The sequence below is a fragment of the Saccostrea echinata genome, unplaced genomic scaffold, assembly GCF_033153115.1.
Source record: "Saccostrea echinata isolate AGI-Se365-2 ecotype Australia unplaced genomic scaffold, CSIRO_AGI_Sech_v1 ptg000029l, whole genome shotgun sequence".
NCBI classification, from domain to species: Eukaryota; Metazoa; Mollusca; class Bivalvia; order Ostreida; family Ostreidae; genus Saccostrea; species Saccostrea echinata.
The window spans coordinates 13,156,933-13,176,600 of record NW_026889778.1 but is presented as its reverse complement, the minus strand read 5'-3'; the positions used below and the strand labels follow the sequence as shown (position 1 = coordinate 13,176,600).

Below are 19,668 nucleotides of genomic sequence, written 5' to 3'. Positions count from 1 at the left end.
ATACAGTATATGCCTATATATGAAATATTGATTTTTGTTGTAGCATGAATTTTTTTTTTTCAACCCAGAATAATGCTGAATCGAATGCAAAGCATCTGATGCTAATTTTAGCTTCAAACAAGAATTTGAGACAAAGGGCCAGAAGATGTTAAATAATATTGGCCATTGAAAATTATATGGTACTTGCAACCACAGAAGTTCCTAGTGAACACTGAATGTTAAAAAAAAAAAAACAAACTCTGGAAACATTCAAAGATGAACGAATTTCTTCATGTAATCAATGTTTTCATTCTTAAAGACTAATAAATACTGCTAACATACTTTATATTTCAGTGGCATCTTCTGCTATGCTTTTCCATTAATTCAAGTACTCACTTATATATGATTTATTGTGTCTGTTATTAATATTTCTGGATTTAAAAGAAATGCATCAATTCAGTTATTTTACATGTAATACAAGAAACTTCTATAGAGTAATCGGACTTCGAATGGATTACTCGATAAACTACAACAGATGACCTTTTGCCTCCATTTTTCATGAAATGGCAATCCTGTGACATTTTAAACCAAAACTTCTTCCTTTCATCAACAAAAATGATCTCATTAACTTTTAGTATAAAAATTTATTATAAAAATTTATGAGTGACATGACTTTTTGAAATGACAATATCAATAATCAAACTCTTCCTGAATATCTCCCACAAATTCACATATATGATCATAGCTAATGTTTAGAACACTGTCCCGGTCTTGTAATAACTGCACTGCAGCTGTAGATTTCTTCTTGTTCCTTGACATAACTTCTCCTAACTGGAAAAGAATGTAAATAAAGCTTTTAACTGCAAACACAACTGCATAAATGACCAAATCAAGTACATGTATTAACTTGTCTCACATGAGAAGACAAATTTCAAGTGTACATGCATTGTTTTAAAATTTAAACAGAATGTTTCAGATTGAAATTTAGGAAGAGAAAGAAATTTCTTTCCAAGAAGTAGTATATAAAATAAATTTCAAAAAAATGAAATAAGTTGTTCCTAATTTAGCAACTTGAATGACAAATTTCTTCTACAAATCACATTTTAAGGGAGATAACTCTGGGAATCTACCTGTCCTCGAAATTTCCCTGACACAATCAATACAAATGCCCTGTCTGATTTAGGAATGACTGTTTCCAACTGCAGCTGAGAGAGACCTGAAAGCAAGAAATTAAATATCAAATCTGTAAAAAGAAACTGCCTGTATAATTTATAATCACTCAATCAAGATTAAGAAACATTGAAGTAATTACATGTATATATTGAAAAGATATTATCCCAGTTTTAATTAAAATTGGATCTTTTTGTTAAAATTATACAACCAAACAGAAAGGCAAATATATCAGTGTAAAAATGTCAGTGTTACACAGTACCCCTTAATATGCTGTATTTGTTTTAATTTACTTACCTTCCAAAACTTTTCCATCCTCTGTTTTACATATACAGTTTTCTGGCCCAGGCACATCTAAGACTGTCACCTATGAAAAATAATAATGCACCTGAATTTACACAATTAAATAATGACCAATTACATTTTTTTTTTTGTCTAACAAAGAAATACAGTAGGGTGGTTTTATGTGCCACAGAAGACTTGTTCATACAGTTGATAATGCCTTTTCACATTAAAAATCAGAATGTAATGAAATGAGCATTCCGAAATGTACCTTGTTTTTATAATAATTTCCTTTCTTGTAATTCTTGTCAATTATTCGGACCCTGATCTGTGGACGCGCCCAAATTTCTGAAAATGTCTGCACACGCCTGGAAACTTGCTCCTCTCTGGAAAAAAAAATAACACAATTATTTGGATATCTACTTCATTTCAATTTACATCATTTACAACATTAACTAATCTATCAATAGAATTCTAATCAGACAGTGTTAACATACAGGTACTTGTTCAATATAAACTATTTATAACAGAGGCAACTTATAACAAATAAATTGGGTTAAAAAAAATCCCTCTCATATTTGGCTATACAAAATCTACATGGAAAGGAGTTAAACATAAACATACATGCACTAAAGAATAGTACAGAAACATCACAGTTTTTCATACCTGTCCTCATAATCTTGTGTCCTCCTGTCCTCCCGATGAGATTTCTCCTCCTCATGTAATCTCCTCTCTCCATTCCTCTCCTCCCTCTCATTAGATCTGCCTCTTTCTCTGTTTTCTTTCCTTCTGTCCCCCTTCACATGTCTGTGTGACCTTTCCTTTGACCTCGACCTTGACCTTTGTCTGTGTGACCTGTCTTTTGACCTTGACCTATGTCTGTGTGACTTTTTGTGAGATCTTTCTCTTGACCTTGACCTGGATCGTTTCCTTGAGCCATTCTTTTGACTTTCTTTTTCTTTGTACTCATCAGATTTTCCTTTGTCTGAAGTGAGACAGAAAAAATAATCACACTTGAGCTACTTCTTGATTATTTCCACAAAACACACTGGATATCTGCACGACCTTTGTCTGAACTAATTTTCTTGTAATAAAATATATACTCAAACCCCTGACTACAATTAGAAAATGAAAAATCTTTAATTCCCTAGTAGATGTAACCATTTTTTGTTTCATGAAAATTAATGTAAAAGTAATCAGTAGCTCTTTTCACAGGGGAAAAGATAAGCACTACATTTGGGCATGAGATGCATGCAATTTTAAATTCAGAAAAGAGTGTTAAACATTATAATTACTTACTGAGGTACTTGTTATATATAATATTGACTTACTGAGGTACTTGCTATATATAATATTAACTTACTGAGGTACTTGCCATATATAATATTGAGATACTGAGGTACTTGCTACATATAATATTGACTTACTGAGGTATTTGCTATATATAATATTGACTTACTGAGGTTCTTGCTATATATCATATTGACTTACTGAGGTACTTGTTTATATCATTTTGACTTACTGAGGTACTTGCCATATACAAGAGGCCCATGGGCCACATCGCTCACCTGAGTAACTTTGGCCATGCTGTTCATTACCAGACTCCCCCCTTGTAATACCTATTGTGGCCCCACCCTCCCCCCAGGGGCCATGATTTGAACAATTTAGAATCTACACTACCCCAGGATGCTTCCACATAAGTTTCAGCTTTTCTGGTCCAGTGGTTCTTGAGAAGAAGATTTTTAAAGATTTTTCCTATATATTTCAATGTAAAACTTGGATTCCCTATTGTGGCCCCGCCCTACCCCCGGGGGTCATGATTTTTACAATTTAGAATCTACACTATCCCAGGATGCTTCCACGTAAGTTTCAGTTTTTCTGGTCCAGTGGTTCTTGAGAAGAAGATTTTTAAAGATTTTTCCTATATATTTCAATGTAAAACTTGGATTCCCTATTGTGGCCCCGCCCTACCCCCGGGGGTCATGATTTTTACAATTTAGAATCTACACTACCCCAGGATGCTTCCACATATGTTTCAGCTTTTCTGGTCCAGTGGTTCTTGAGAAGAAGATTTTAAAAGATTTTTGCTATATATATTTCAATGTAAAACTTGGATTCCCTATTGTGGCCCCGCCCTACCCCCGGGGGTCATGATTTTTACAATTTAGAATCTACACTATCCCAGGATGCTTCCACGTAAGTTTCAGCTTTTCTGGTCCAGTGGTTCTTGAGAAGAAGATTTTTAAAGATTTTTCCTATATATTTCAATGTAAAACTTGGATTCCCTATTGTGGCCCCACCCTACCCCCGGGGGTCATGATTTGAACAATTTAAAATCTACACTACCCCAGGATGCTTCCAAATAAGTTTCAGCTTTTCTGGCTCAGTGGTTCTTGAGAAGAAGATTTTTAAAGATTTTTCCTATATATTTCAATGTAAAACTTGGATTCCCTATTGTGGCCCCGCCCTACCCCCGGGGGTCATGATTTTTACAATTTAGAATCTACACTACCCCAGGATGCTTCCACATAAGTTTCAGCTTTTCTGGTCCAGTGGTTCTTGAGAAGAAGATTTTAAAAGATTTTTCCTATATATTTCAATGTAAAACTTGGATTCCCTATTGTGGCCCCGCCCTACCCCCGGGGGTCATGATTTTTATAATTTAGAATCTACACTATCCCAGGATGCTTCCACATAAGTTTCAGCTTTTCTGGTCCAGTGGTTCTTGAGAAGAAGATTTTTAAAGATTTTTCCTATATATTTCAATGTAAAACTTGGATTCCCTATTATGGCCCCGCCCTACCCCCGGGGGTCATGATTTTTACAATTTAGAATCTACACTATCCCAGGATGCTTCCACGTAAGTTTCAGCTTTTCTGGCCCAGTGGTTCTTGAGAAGAAGATTTTTAAAGATTTTTCCTATATATTTCTATGTAAAACATTGATTCCACATTGTGGCCCCGCCCTACCCCCGGGGGTCATGATTTGAACAATTTAGAATCTACACTACCCCAGAATGCTTCCATATAAGTTTCAGCTTTACTGGCCCTGTGGTTCTTGAGAAGAAGATTTTTTAATGACCCCACCCTATTTTTGTCTTCTCTTGATTATCTCCCCTTGTGAGGGGACTTGGCCCTTCATTTTAACAATTTAAATTCCCCTTTACCCAAGGATGCTTTGTACCAAGTTTGGTCAAAATTGGCCCAGTGGTTCTTGAGAAGAAGTCAAAAATGTGAAAAGTTTACAGACGGACGGACAGACAGATGGACAGACGGACGGACGACGGACAAAATGTGATCAGAAAAGCTCACTTGAGCCTTCGGCTCAGGTGAGCTAATAATATTGACTTACTGAGGTACTTGCTATATATAATATTGACTTACTGAGGTACTCGTTATATATCATATTGACTTACTGAGGTACTTGATATATATCATATTGACTTACTGAGGTACTTGTTATATATCATATTGACTTACTGAGGTACTTGGAGTACTTTACGTACTCTTTCTTCCTGACAAGCCTGATACCATACTGACTCTGGGTGACAATTTTACCAGACAATGTCAGCTTCACCATCACTCGCGCATTGTCCTCATCCAGGCCCTCAATCTACAAATCAATCACATACAATATACTTATAACTAAAATCTTTGTCATTTGACTCAAAGTATATCCATCTTAGGCCATAAAATATTAATTAACAGTTTCTCAGGCCAAAAATTTCAAAATTCAATGCAGCAAGCAAGTTCTTTTTTTTTTTTTTTTTTTTTTGGAAGCAGGTGTTATACCTTTTTTTCATGTCAGTCATTCAACAAAATGATATCAACTGATTTTTACTTATTTTTGTTCTCTCATTAATTCTAATATGCATTCAACTTTAAATAATGCTATTCCAAAGTTAATCTATAAAATACTGTATTAACTAGAAATGTATTGTTTATCTAATAAAAATTTCTATTAGCATTTATGAAAAGGGGAATAACTCAATTTTCTTTTTCAACTTCGAAAAATAGAAAATTGACTTATTTCCCTTTTCAATATGTCAATAAAATTGATCAATGCAGCAGTGTTTGACCTCATGCGGCGGTGCCTGAGAAACTATTAATTTTTTTTGGCCTAAATCTGCTCTTACAATTTAAGACCTATATTTTTCAATTTCATATCGCAAGCATAAATAAAATACAGATAAAGTTCTTTAAGTATTAAAACTTGTAGAAATGATTATTACAATACATTCTTTGATTCCCACATGATTATAAGGACAACATTTTAAACCAATCTTCAAGTAAATTGCATTATACCTTACAGACTGTAAAATTTATCAAATTGCATTTAATGTTTTTAAATTGCAACAGGAATTTGAATTCTGGGGGAAAAAAACAATGAATATGGTCAAAGAAAAAAAGTGTGTAAATATTATAAGAGTACTTCAGCCAATGCAGGATTTTGTTTTACTACGGGTACACAGTACTGATTATAAGAGTACTTCAGTCAATATAGGGTTTCGTTTTTCTACACAGTACTAATAATAAGTATACTGATTGATTACTTACCACACCATACAAGTCTTTATTAGCTCCCTTGGTGAGGACACAGTAAGCTCCCTTCTTTACAGTGAGGATTTCCTCCTCCTTGTCCTTGCCTTTGTCCTCTCCATTCCACTTAGCCTGTTTGGCCTCGGAGATGTCAGCACCCAACCCTAGACCCTTGGGGCGAAGTGTCGCGACAACAGGTGTAAAATTTCTACAATAATAATCATTGATACTTTCAGAAAAGTTACCAGGAATTTAGTTCTCTTTCATTTTAAAGGGAATTAAGATAAAATAAAATAAAGCACACCACACTGACATCACAAATAATATGCACATGGTATAGTTATTAAGAGTAAGACATTCTCATTTCCTACTTGGTTGGATTCACTATGTTCTTGGATACATTATCTGACAAGGATTTACATTCTATTCCCTACATTTTGCAAAGAATGACTTATATTTTTACTATGCAAAGCAATAAATAATTTAATAGCCATATTATCTGCATTATTGCAATGGTATTCCCCCCCCCCCCCCCCCCATTTCAGTCAATCTTGCAGAGAAATGAATCTTTCCACATTTCTCAAGTACAAAGTTTAGATGCAGACAGCTAAACAGATAGATGGACCCAACACAGCGATTCCTTTATATACCGGTACTCGATATACTTTTCAGAGTAAATAATAACTTACTTTTTATTTTTTCCAATTCCATCTCCTTCTTTCCATCCCATTCCTTTTAACATGGCCACACCAAAGCTTTCTATAGGAATCTCCTCATAATCTGCCTCTTCTGGCTGTAAACAAAATCAAAAGTTCATTAGATTATTTCAGATTAAAGCATATAAATTTGCATGGAAATTCTACAATTTGGAAACAACAAATATCTGCTTGATTCAAACTGGGTGAAAATGAAGAAATTTAAAAATATGTCCAATGCAAGCACATCAAGTTAAAGTCAATTTTCAAAAAGTATTTTCATGTATATAATATTCTAAAACCACATCCTATTTGGATAACTACATGTATTTCCCATCTACAACTTGTATTAAATTATGGAACAATTTTTCATATCATATTAGAAATCACCAACTCTCTCTTCTTTTACAAATGTCATTAAATAAAACTTACCACTGAGTTTTAATAACTTACTTCATCTGGTCGTAATGAGACATCTAGTTTCTCATCCGTTTCAAATCCCTCTGGGACTTTATTCTGCATCAACAAAGGAATGGCTAGATCAGTGTTGTCTACCTTTCCCTGCTCCTTCCAAGCTTCATTCTTTCTGGCAGCATCTAAAAATAGACCAAATCACCATGTAACTGCTAGCATCAGTCTACATTAAGTAATTAATTTAACATTTAGTAAAAAAGGATTAATATAATTTTGATCTTTATTTAAAAATCAAATAGTGAAAAAAAATATATGTACTATGATTTTATAATTTTAATTTCTTATTTTTGTGGTTTAGCTACAATAAGTAGGTAGACCACAAAATAAGGTGAACAATGAAATGCATTTTTTTTTTCAAATTATACCTCAGGAAAAGGTAGCTGCCTATGAATTTACATATCAATGAAATTGTAATTTTTTTGCCAATGCATCAAAATTTGATCCCTATGAAAATTAATGATATCACAGTAATTCTAATATGTAGTATTATCATGATTATAATAATGCTATACAAAATCAGTCACCAGCATAGATGATTAAGATTCAACAAAAGTTAAATAATGACTACAAAAAGACTAATTAAAAGTATATTATGTATTATTGTATAATTGCAACACCATTTACTATTACATGTATCAAAATCATTCACAGTACAAGAAACATTAATTTTTTCAATTGTTAATATATGGGAAATACCCTCTATGATTTCTTTGACGGCTTCATCCTCTGCCTCGTCTCTCTGTTTATCCGATTTCAATCCCGATCTCCAATCGTTCTTCTTAATTAGAGGGATCACATACTCCTTCTTCTCTTTTTCTGGCTTTGATCTGAAACAGGAAAAAAATAAAATGAGAGAAATATAATCAGAATACATCAATAAATCAGAATTATAATCACCTTTTAATATGTTGACGGTGCGACCGTTGGGGCGAGCGCATTGTTCACTTAATTTTAAGATCCGCCTCTTCAAACCGCATGAGACATTTGCAACGTCTAGACTGTGACGTCACATGACGTCGTATGTTAGCTGCATTTCCATAAACGAAGTTTGAAAAGTGCAAAAATTTTAACAAAGAACGTTTAATCTACTATCTGTTTGCAATATCCATTAAATTAAGGTGAGTTTATTTTTTGTGAATTTTTAGTTGTTGTTACCGCACGAACGAAGTTAGCAGCGAGAACAACAAGCGATGCATTGTGGGTCCAGAATTATTGCGGAAAAAAATTCTATTGAATGAATGTGCAGTAGTCCGAATTTTCTCTTCGCCCAGGCGTTGTCGTTAGAGCTCGCAGTGACAAGGGGCGCTTTGCGCCGCTCGCTGCGCTCGCTATTACCTGATTTATGTTCAGTGTCTGTCTACCCAGAATTTGTTGTGTCAGACAAACTTAACTTTAACCTACCAGTACAACTTAAGGTAGCTAAGGACACCTGACCCAAAAAAAACCTTCCAATAGATTTTGCTGAAATTTTCACATGGCATAAAGGAATATGTAATGGACATTTAGTGGAAATATGAACATAGCATTGAGGGTAAATTATCGAGCTACGGGGTGATGAGTTACCTCCCCTTTCCCCTCAATCTAAAATTCAGTATCCAACATAAAAAGACCCATAAAAAATTTATTATACAATATGCAAGCATAATTTAAAATTATTTCCAAAGCAAAAGTGATATTATAAACTTATTTCAACAATAGATTGCTTGAACAGAAATATAATAAGAGAACGGTGCACATTATAATGTTTAGATTGAACAAATCCGACTATTTTCATCCATACAAATTATACCATTTTTCAGATATAAAAAAATATCTGTCCAATAGATTTTTAATTTTTTATTATTATATGAAAGATAAGTCCAATACAGTTCCTCACTCAAAAAATCTTGACCACATTGAGGGCAAATAAAGACAGCACATGGTCCACTGACCCCCCCCCCCCTTCCTTGTTTTCCAGTCTTGAAAAAGAAGAATAATGATTGACTTGCTATTTATCACAAATCAAAGTGATTTTATGAAAAATATAATTGATGGAAGTAATTATTAGTTCAAAGCAATGTGTTATAATGATAAGTGAAAATATGAACTTGGCAATGATGATTACCAGGTAATTATCAAGCCATGGGGTGAAGAGTTACCTCCCCTTTCCTCTCAATCTAAAATTTATTTTCCAACATAAAATGTACTCAATAAAAATTTATCATTATTCATTACATTTCCTTGGTTGTTAATTAAGAGAAAACATTAGTATGCAATGGAAAATTTCACTTTATTTGATTTTTTTCCACATTGAGGGCAAATAAAGACAGCACATTGTCCCCCAACCCACCCATCCACCAATTCCTTGTTTTTCACTCCTGAAGATACAAATAATGATTAAACTCTAAATACCCACATTTTCAACATTTATCTTATTTTATTGCCACATAAAAAAATAATTATTATGTAAAAATATATTAAATATATGTGCTCGTTTCTTAGTCAAAACAAAAGCAAGCTATTTGACATATCATTGAACAATACACATACTTAATTCTGTTGCATGAATATCATTGAGAAATCTTTTAAATTGAACAAAAGTAATTCAAATGTAATTTTACTATTATACGCATTACTGAGCTGGTTTGATAACAATATAAAGTCAAGGTAACTCACACAGGAAATGAAACATGAAATTTAAAAAAAAAAAATTTATACATTTCTACATGTGGAGCGGCCCATTGCAGCATCCGACTGAACACTCACACAACAATATAAACATGAAATTTGAAAAAAATAATGGCTACATGTGGAGCGGCCCATTGCCGCATCCGACTGAAAACTCACACAACAAATTAAACATGACATTTGATAAAAGAAAATAAGGTCTACATGTGGAGCAGCCCATTGCCTCATCCGACTAAACACCCACAAAAAATTAAACATGAAATTAGAAAAAAAAATAACAAAGTTCTACATGTGGAGAGGCCCAATGACGCATCTGACTGAACACTAGCACATCAAATTAAACATGAAATTTGAAAAAATAAGGTCTACATGTGGAGCGGCCCATTGCCGCACCCGACTTAACACTCACACAGCACAAAAAAAACAAAACAAAAAAAAAATGGAAAAAACAAAATTTGTTTAAACAGTTATAATCTATTGAAGTAACAATCACAAATATCTTTATACACCTGATTTGATCTGGGTAGCTATGTATTTACATGTTAATAATCAGAAAAATTTATGGATTATACATGCAAATTTTCTCTCACAGTTTTAAATATTACATTTTCCATGAGGAAACAAAGAATTGCAAATTGCATGAGGTTCCAATTAGACTAGTTTCACAATATTATACCACTGAACTTTTTGTCAAACCTCTGAACACTTTTTCACTGTGTTACTCTTCCTGTTTCTCAAAGTATGCATTAATGCGTTTTGACGTTTTTGCATTAAAACCATGTTCTGATAACACAGACTTTACTCCTGTATCATTGTCTCTGTGGTATGCCAGGTAGAGGTGTCCAAGTCCAAGACCAGAATTGGCAAGTTTTCTAGAATTGGCATTTGAAATCAGCTTTCTTTCAACAACTGGCCCAAATGATTTCTGCAGAGCATGGAAATTGAAAGGAAAGGCATCTGTTTCTCTGAATGTAAACTTGGATACAAAAAGCTCATGAAGAGTTTTAACATCAGCAAGAGCATCATGCGCTTGATAGGATTTCCCTAAAAGAACCTGCACCAGGGTCTGCTGTTTGTAATTTCCCACAGTCTCCTTACTGAACAATTTACGTGCAAGTCTAAGTGTGTCTAAACAGGCATCGACATGGAGAAGAAATTCCTGCAAAAGACTGTGAACTTGGAGTGTCTTGCAGAGAATTGGAATGTCAAATGACAATATGTTATGTCCCACAAGAATTGTTTTCTCACGCTTACTGAGATACTCTATCATTTTTAGGAGACCAAGTCTAATATCTACGCATTCTACTTCTCTTCCTAAGGAGAACATGCATCCAAGGTCAAAGTCATACTTCAGTCCTGTGATTTCACTTGCTTTCTTTGTAATTTGCTGAGAAGGAGAAATATAAATATTGAACTCTTCTTTCCCATCAAAAGCTGCTAGCTGGATAATATCACTGCTGCGAGACAGTCCTGTAGTTTCCAGATCAAAGGCCACAATATTTTCTTCACCATTGAATTCACGCTTACCGGGTATAGTTTCAAGGTCACAAGAGTTGACTTCTGATGTACTGATGCATGGCTCATATGTTTTTCCTTCCTTCAGGCAATTTGTTGATTCTCTCTCGTGTTTTCTTTTCTTAAAGAGGAAAAAAAAGTATACAAGAAATGATTCTAGAAGATATGTCCTTTTCCCCCTTTGAAAAAACCCGACTGTGATCTTGAACATATATACACTTATTTGCAAACATTAAGGATTATCTGATGTTGATGTGTACATTTATGATCATAACTATACATATCATTGATTTGATGACCATCTCAAAAAGAACAACTTTTATTCAAGATAATTACCATGACTTTATTTGGAGTTTGACCTTTCAATTGCACTCTAATTAATGTACACACTTTGGGTAAAGTATGAACCAGATTGGGCCATGGGAAAAGAAGATAAGTAAATAAATAGATATAGAGAGATCTGCTTTGACCTTGACATTTAAACATGGTTCAAGATCTAGAGTGTGGCACACCCATAATACATGAGCTCTCTATTGGAGACAAGCTGAAGGCTGATCCACATTTGACAAAGGGGAGATAAAAATTCTCTGAAATGCGACACAAGAGAGACAGGAGGAAAGACAGTGATTATCATTAGGGCACCAGCAGACCATAAAAAGTTATATAACAGTATATGAAATTACATGTTATATATTGACATTCTATGCATAATCCAGTATAAACAAGCTTTGGTCTAAAGTCATGGCATAAAAAGATTGTTGCTTCTTGAAAAGTTGAAAAATAATGCATTACTTTTGAAAACTATAATATATGGCAAACATATTTTGAAGATAAAGACTCACTACAGCTTAAAAATTAGGTGTCAGAACTAAACACACAAGCAACCATCTCCTACTCTTTGAATAAATTGTACACAAAGACATACCTTTAATGACAGGCGTTTTCTTTTGAATGAGATAGATGCATGTCTTTTTTTGTGCCACAACTTCTTTTTATCCATAGTAATCCCATGTCTCTTAGAAACTTTTCCTGGAGACAATAAACTTTGTCTGTTTACCTGAAACAAGATTGTAATTACACTTTAGAGAAAATTCAGTAAACTAGATCAATAACTTTTAAACTGACAGTCCTGTGCAGGGCTGCTCATCGTAGAAAAGTGACAACTTTAAACATTTTACGATAATGTTTGGAATAAATAAACAGTGCACAAGGAGGTTGACACAAAAGTATAATTAAGCTATTTCTGTACAAAATTTAAGGAAGCTATGATGCAACTTGTTTCAGTTTAATATTTATGTATTTGTGTTTATCAATACATGCATTTGCCAAGGCCAAAATAAAAAATATCTTTTTTTTTCCCCTAACGCGACCGACCCAATAAAAACGCGCCGACTGGAAAGTTTTTTTCATAAGATTATTCCAATATTTATTTTTATTTTATATTTTTGATAATTACTGGAACAATAACATTTATTTGAACATTTGTCTGGTAAAGGGCTCCAATTTAGACTTGTACACAACACTTTAGGCCATTGAGCAGTAAAGAATCTTTGTCGTGCCAGTATCTACTGCGACACTGGACTGAAGTTTTTTTGGTCTCAATAGAAGAGCGTCTCGCATTGGGATTTGAACCTGCAACTTAGAAATAGCTCCGTACTTCGAGACTCCAAAATGAAATGCTCTAGAACCACTGCCTTGAAAAAGGACACTGCATATGTAAGCACTGGAAGCCGACCGTAGACCTGTATGAAAAATACTAGTATACTCTGATGTCCAGTCTTTGTATACTGATACTTTTAAACAGATGTACAATGTATTCAATTTCAACAAATTTACTCTGGTATGAGATATTTCACAAGGTCGATTGAATAATAGTTGTGAATTAATTTACCTTAAATGTTGAGTCTAAACGGCATTTGTATGGTATTCTAGCCGTTTACAAATTGCTTTCTTTTGTACTTAACTTATTTATAAATGTATCATTCCATTTAATTTTAGAAATGTATTTTCAAAACTGCTGTCAAAAAGAATTACTAGTACGGTATTTGCCTACCTATCTACCCAACTTGAGATTTTGTGGGTCAGGTTACGAGAAACAAGTATATTTTTAATGACAGCCCAATAATTAAAACTTTAGACACATTCTTGCTTTTTTGTAAAAAGAAAAAAAACTGAATCTCTCAGAGGACTTTTAACATAAAACAATTACCTCCTCAATGTATCTGTACCCGATATTCTTCTGTAAAACTGCTGCAGAGACTCTAGTAGCCAGTGATGCTGTGCCTCCATATGATCTTTATTTTCAAATATGAACTAAAACTATTAAAATTTAATAGCTTTGGGATCCAGGTCTTTGACCTCTTTTACTTGATATAATATGTCACAAGTCAATATTGTATATATATATTATATGCATGTGTTTGGCAATTTGCTAATACAATGTATTAACATTATTATACGGTAATTATTTTTAATGTAAATTTAAGCTTTATTGTAATGGATATTACACTTAAAAAAACAAAAACAAAAAGATAACTACAAGATACCTATTTTTTGGTGCCTTGCTTGCCACAACATTGTTAAAGTTTTCATTACTTTGTGTTGATCCCAGCTTCAGCAGCTGTGAGGCCATCTTTTTATAGTTTTCAGTAATGTTATCCAGTTCAGTTCTAAGCTGGTCACCAGACAGTGGTTGGCCTTTAGATAGGTGCTTGAAACTAAAATATTTTGATAGAAAATAATGCATAATATTTCAACATAGGTCTATATTATCTGGTTTCTCCTTAGATTCTGCGATGATAAATATTTTGCATTAGATCTACACCCTAGTACTGTGCAGTATTTACTAGCTGACCTCCAGCATAGCCACATTTTCCTTAAAACTAAGAAATATGAGCCATGCTAGTACTGGGTTGACCCCTTGTTTTTATTTATCATAACTCATGCCATACCCCATTTAAATTCAATAAATTTCACTTTGCATGCCCTCTTGGATTGAGTTTTTATTACAAGCAATGCAAGTTATACTGTATAATATCCTGGGTTCCAACATTCACACTTCATGGTTTATAGAGCTTAACTACCCCACTCCAGGTTATACAGTATAAATTAGACAGCTATATGTATTAAATCCAAAACATACCCCAGTCTGTGTTAATTAATAAAAACTATCCATATTATAAGTAACATTTACAGGAAATTTCAGAATTACCTAAATGTCAATGGATTTTTGTGATATGTACACCATGTAGCCCCTTCACATAGACTATGGTCTCCAAACATATGAGGAACAACCATCTCCAATTTTGACATCAGTTCTTCTTCAGATGTATGTTTGGTGGATATGGCATACATAAAGCATCTGACCACATAGGAAATTGTACCAGCCGGTTTGAGTTGTTTATAAAGCTTGGCGAGCTTATAAAGCTGTTTGGTCAAGTTTTTCTTTAAGTGATTCTTATCCTGCTTTTTTTGAAGAGATGGGAACATATTCTTTAACCGAGCAGCAGTCGTCGAATCATTGTCTGCGTGGATTGTCTGGACCTCACATCCGTCTTCCCTCATCCTATTTAACATTGCTGAGGCCATATCTGGTTCCATTGCCTTACTAGAACCTATAAATCAAGAAACATCAATCAAATCAAATGCAAATTTTGTTCAATTCTCAGAAAATTACAGGTTCGAGTAACCTGTTAACCGATTAGAAATTGCCATTCCTAATATATATATAGAGACAGACACATGGATAAACAGGAAGTTGATATCAGACTCGTACAAATATGAATCCCACCATATAACATGCCTAAACAAAGAATGTGCTAAAATTTCAAGTGTTATAAGAAGTTTCTGAGAAAACAGTGACAAAAATTTGCTACGGACAGAAACACAGACACAGACACACAAGGGTAAAACAGTACACCCCCCTATCTTTCGGAGCGGGGGTATAATGAGTTAAGGCAGGTTTGTTCATTATAAAAATTTGTTTGCATGCACTGAAGCAGTTTTGAGACTTATACATCTATCAAAGACTAATTCAATGCTTATATTTACATTTTTTTCACTCATTGCCTTATCTGCAAAATGTTATATATACATGTACATTGTATTTCAAAATACCCCATTATCTTTCGGGTAAGTTATTATTAATGGAAAAGCCGTTCAAACAGCTACTTACTCTTAAACTGTTCAATGTGAGAGTGAAATTTGGTTTTTGCTTCTTAAGAAGGTGAACTAGCTTGCCCAACTTTCAATGTTTGTGTCGATCATCAATATGATTAATAAAAACTAAGAGACAGATAACTGGTGATTCCTATAAATATTACAGTGGATAGCTCATTTTATCTCATACGTGTGGTGGATACTACCCATAAGATAAACCTATGCTTTATCAATAGCACTTCCGGTTTTGACATAATCCCTCAGCCTCGCTTCAAGATGTAAATTTATCAAAACTTCTAATTGTGAAAGTTCTGTTATCAAATGAATGCTAATAAGCAAAAGTTTTCGTTAAAAACAAGAAAAAAACTCGTAACACTTCAGTGAAATGTCAAAATTTATCAATGTACAGGCTACAGCGATGGATGATATTAACACCCCCCCCCCTCCCCAATAGATTCACAGGGATTATCTCAAAGTTTGTTAAAAACAAAAATTGTATGAGATAAATAGAACATCTATAATTGTGTGTTTTGATATTTGCCTTATCCAACTCGTTGAAATGGTGAATATTCACTCGGCAAGCCTCGCGAATAAACACCATTCAACAAGTTGTATAAAGCAAATTATCAAAACACACTATATAGATATCCTCTATTGATAAATATATCATACAAGACATTTACATACAAAAATGTTTCAAAACATACAAACCTGACCAATTACTGCTGCAGTCATGATTTGGAACCGTTTCATTCCTACCAAAATGGTATTGACAGACTCGACATATCTTTGATCTCACATCATATTCAAGAACTTTTCCACTGTGAACACCAATAAGGCTCGCATGACCTGTTATATTAATTAATGAGATTAATTTCTAAACTGATCGATACAATGGAATAGGGGAACAACGTCATTACACAATTAATCACTGTACCTATACATGATGAAATATATTATCTAACATATAATATCAAAAAATATTACTGGAGTCCATGGATATCAAAATATGTTTTCCAAAGTGTGTATTTTAATTAAAATATTGCATAAATTTATGTGTGTATAGCTTGGGTAGTTTACACTCCATAAATTGCTAATTTTTATTTTTTTTTTTTACACTTTTCAACATTAATCAGCATAATTTAGATGATGACATTACCAGTATTACTATTATACTGACAGCCAGACCCCCTGGTCTGCCAACCAGCATCAAAGCTACATTCCAGTTGGTCTGCTGTAGCATTCATTTCTTCTTCTCTTGCTCTTTGACACGACTCCTTGGCCTGGCAAACAATAGAAGCTGAGATCTCTTTTTCCTTCTTCCTCAAAGTGGTGGCATCAATAGGTGGAATGTTGCAGGTGCTAAGAAAATTTACAACATGGGTTGGTCCCATACCAGAATGTATCATGGCTGAAAAAAAATAGGCAAAACCAAATTTATAGCTGATTGAAAAATCTAATTTTTACCAGCTTTTCATATATAAAGACCCAATATATACGGTTTGAACAGCTCAACAATTTTACTTTTTAATTATCTTTACAGCACTTTTAAGGTCATATAAAGGATTGATATCCATAGGATCATTGTTTAAACCTTGCATGCAGATTCAATCCATACCAACTTTAAATTTCAATTGTATGAGCAACACTAAATAACATTTTTCGTAAATTTTGGTATGGCCCATACTTGGAGTTGAACGCTGCCATTTATTACTCCTGACTAACCCTAATGGACCTTTGAAAGTGCTCTATTCATATTATTAATAAATGGCATAAAGAAATCTGTAGGAAGACAGCTGGGGCCATAACTCACTTATCCTGAGTTTGTAGTACTTTGTACCATCCTTCCAATCTAGATCTATCGAATTATTCCCCAATTTAAGGTGCACATCTTTGATTGTGCCTGTACAGTTAACTAATGATATATATTACCTATCAGTTGCATTGTTGCATAAATTACATGAAAAATAGATAAGCAATACTGGATATTAACTACTTGCTGCCCCTCCCCCAAAATGCTGGAGTATTGACACTCAATTTGAGTAACACTCCACAAAGGGAAGAAGAAGAAAATACATGTATACATGCAATCAATTTATAATACAGATAGCAAAAAATGGAGGGTATTTCTCTATAATAATTACTTTTTTTTTTTAAATTTGTAATTAAATAAATTGAATATAATCAGAGACATTAAAACATATCTATGATATAATTTAGAAAACATGTATAATCAATATTTTAAAAAAACTCGAATTTATGAAAATTGCAATTATGATGGAATAAGTTTGAAATATTCATGTCAAGTGATAAACAAGTACATCATGTTACAATTTGACTTACCCAGAGCTCCTTTTGAGTTGATGTCAAAGGTACCTTTTTCGTTCCTCTTTCCTGTACACACTGTGTTGGTAAATTCACAAATACTACTGTCGCACTTGATGTAAAGTAAACTGCCGAGCCCATACCGCTTTTCATTTACGATGTTACATAAATGCAAACGATTGTTACACCGTTTACATACCAGCTGGTCTGCCAAGAACTTGAGCTCCACAATCCGCCGCCCCTCGTTCCATCTGACGTCTTCCTCCGTTCCACGCGTTTCGATGCATAGGCCAACACCAAGATCATCTCTAGCTATGTCGTCTGCTTCAGGATTAGAGGTTAAGTTGTTTGCCATGTAGGAATGGTCAACTTCGTAAGAAACTATCTCATTGTCCTGTTTGCTAACACTGTTTAATTGTCTCATATGCGCTGATTTCCTTGATCTGCCTTTGCTGCAAAACTTCCCTTTAACTTTTCCTGGCAACCTGTCTTGACGTTGTTTACAGTCCGCCATGTTGAACGACGCACTTCCGGAATAAACAGACCGAATATTTTTTAATTTTAGAATTCACGTGTTATGTCACGTGATCACTATCCGTAGCTACGTTAAGCAGTTCTTTTAATTACAACTACTAGCCCAGTTTTGACTAGAAAAATTCACTTTAACAGAAACACAATATGCAAGTAAATTTTTAACACTCATGGTGACTGATTATTTTTGAGATGTTGTTTATTAAACGTTAGATTTAAGGGTTGCGTACGGCAATTGAGAGGGCAATTGGACCAGAAATCAGGTTTGAAACATCGACTGACATGAATTATACTGTGTGTCATTGTTTGTTTTATTAAATAAAGCGCCAAAGCAAAATTAACCAAAAACATGTTGCACTCCTATCGCTTCGCTGCCAAGCTCACTGGTTATTGTTTACATTGCTTTATGGATAAAACTGCCTACTCCTGTGAATTTTCTCAACCAGAGAGCCACAGATCTGCAGCTAGAGCCTATGTTGATAACTTATAAAAAATATGGAAATATAATAGAATATTTTCACTAGAAGGGCAATTAATATAAACAGTAAACAAAGTGATAAGAATTCAGATCCCTGTGATACGTTCAGTTCAGACAGAGACATATAAAAACCAATAATGGTTAAAACCGTTTTTATTTGTCTCTGGTTCAGTAAAAAAAAAATAATAATAAAAAAAAAAAATCACAGGTACTTGGTTCTTGAATTACAAATTATAATATGTATACCAATTGTTGTGTAAAAAGAGCACTCACTTTATATATCAATGGATATACATATTTATAAACGAAGACCCAAGTGTACCTGAAAAAAAAGGAGAGAAAAAAAAAAAAACGCTTGAAAACTGACTGAACACTTACCCTTTTATGGTTTTATTATCAACTGAGGTTACGTAGTCAATTGAATCGTCTTCCTTCTTTTCATTTTCTGCCGCCACTGATTTACTTAGGTCTTTTTTCTCAAATTTCTTTGAAAATCCAAAAGAAAGGGGTTTCATCTCAGCCATGTTTATTTTCACCGGAAATAGTCGCATTGACGTTAGGAGACAAAAGAGTTTCACTAAGGGCAGACCACTCCATTTAGGAATATTCCTTTTTTATTCCTTTAAGCAAAGAGAAAGAATCATTTATAAACTGGATCAGGACATCTTCGCGCCCTTTCCTCTTTTTTTTCACATGTGAATTATATAGTGATATGAGTTGATTGTCTTCCATAAATAAAATTTTGGAAATAAATCAACAATTAACTATATAGTAATATATATATACACGTTACATCAAAAGTTTAAATCTAGATAGTTAAAGATAATTTTAAACTTTAGATTTACACTGTTAATGT

General features: G+C 33.7%; 2 protein-coding genes across 2 annotated transcripts; both read right to left on the bottom strand.

Annotated features, from left to right (window-relative positions):
* Positions 1 to 608: 608 nt before the first annotated feature.
* LOC133195615 (G-patch domain and KOW motifs-containing protein-like) lies at positions 609 to 19,352 on the bottom strand. The gene is made up of 11 exons (XM_061331503.1): positions 19,191 to 19,352; positions 7,835 to 7,965; positions 7,118 to 7,260; positions 6,659 to 6,762; positions 5,988 to 6,177; positions 4,911 to 5,043; positions 2,098 to 2,416; positions 1,703 to 1,817; positions 1,447 to 1,516; positions 1,110 to 1,195; positions 609 to 810 (listed from the first exon to the last, which is right to left on the bottom strand). The coding sequence occupies exons 1-11, from the start codon at positions 19,334 to 19,336 to the stop codon at positions 670 to 672; spliced, it is 1,578 nt and encodes a 525-aa protein (XP_061187487.1). The 5' UTR covers positions 19,337 to 19,352; the 3' UTR covers positions 609 to 669.
* On the bottom strand, positions 10,524 to 18,317 carry LOC133194229 (uncharacterized). The gene is made up of 8 exons (XM_061330230.1): positions 17,822 to 18,317; positions 16,638 to 16,889; positions 16,190 to 16,327; positions 14,532 to 14,934; positions 13,867 to 14,037; positions 13,530 to 13,614; positions 12,246 to 12,377; positions 10,524 to 11,441 (listed from the first exon to the last, which is right to left on the bottom strand). Exons 1-8 carry the CDS (start codon positions 18,315 to 18,317, stop codon positions 10,524 to 10,526), a joined length of 2,595 nt encoding a protein of 864 aa, XP_061186214.1.
* Positions 19,353 to 19,668: the final 316 nt, after the last annotated feature.

Excerpts from the sequence above, each read along its gene's own strand:
- LOC133194229 (XM_061330230.1), bottom strand. The coding sequence starts at position 18,317 with ATGGCGGACTGTAAACAACGTCAAGACAGGTTGCCAGGAAAAGTTAAA. Across the intron at positions 14,935-16,189 it reads CTGCAGCAGTAATTGGTCAG|GTTCTAGTAAGGCAATGGAA; the intron begins GTTTGTATGTTT and ends CTTGATTTATAG. Across the intron at positions 13,615-13,866 it reads AGCAAGGCACCAAAAAATAG|ATCATATGGAGGCACAGCAT; the intron begins GTATCTTGTAGT and ends TTGAAAATAAAG.
- LOC133195615 (XM_061331503.1), bottom strand. The coding sequence starts at position 19,336 with ATGGCTGAGATGAAACCCCTTTCTTTTGGATTTTCAAAGAAATTTGAG. Across the intron at positions 6,178-6,658 it reads GGAATTGGAAAAAATAAAAA|AAATTTTACACCTGTTGTCG; the intron begins GTAAGTTATTAT and ends TTATTATTGTAG. Across the intron at positions 2,417-4,910 it reads AAAGTACTCCAAGTACCTCA|ACAAAGGAAAATCTGATGAG; the intron begins GTAAGTCAATAT and ends GTCTCACTTCAG.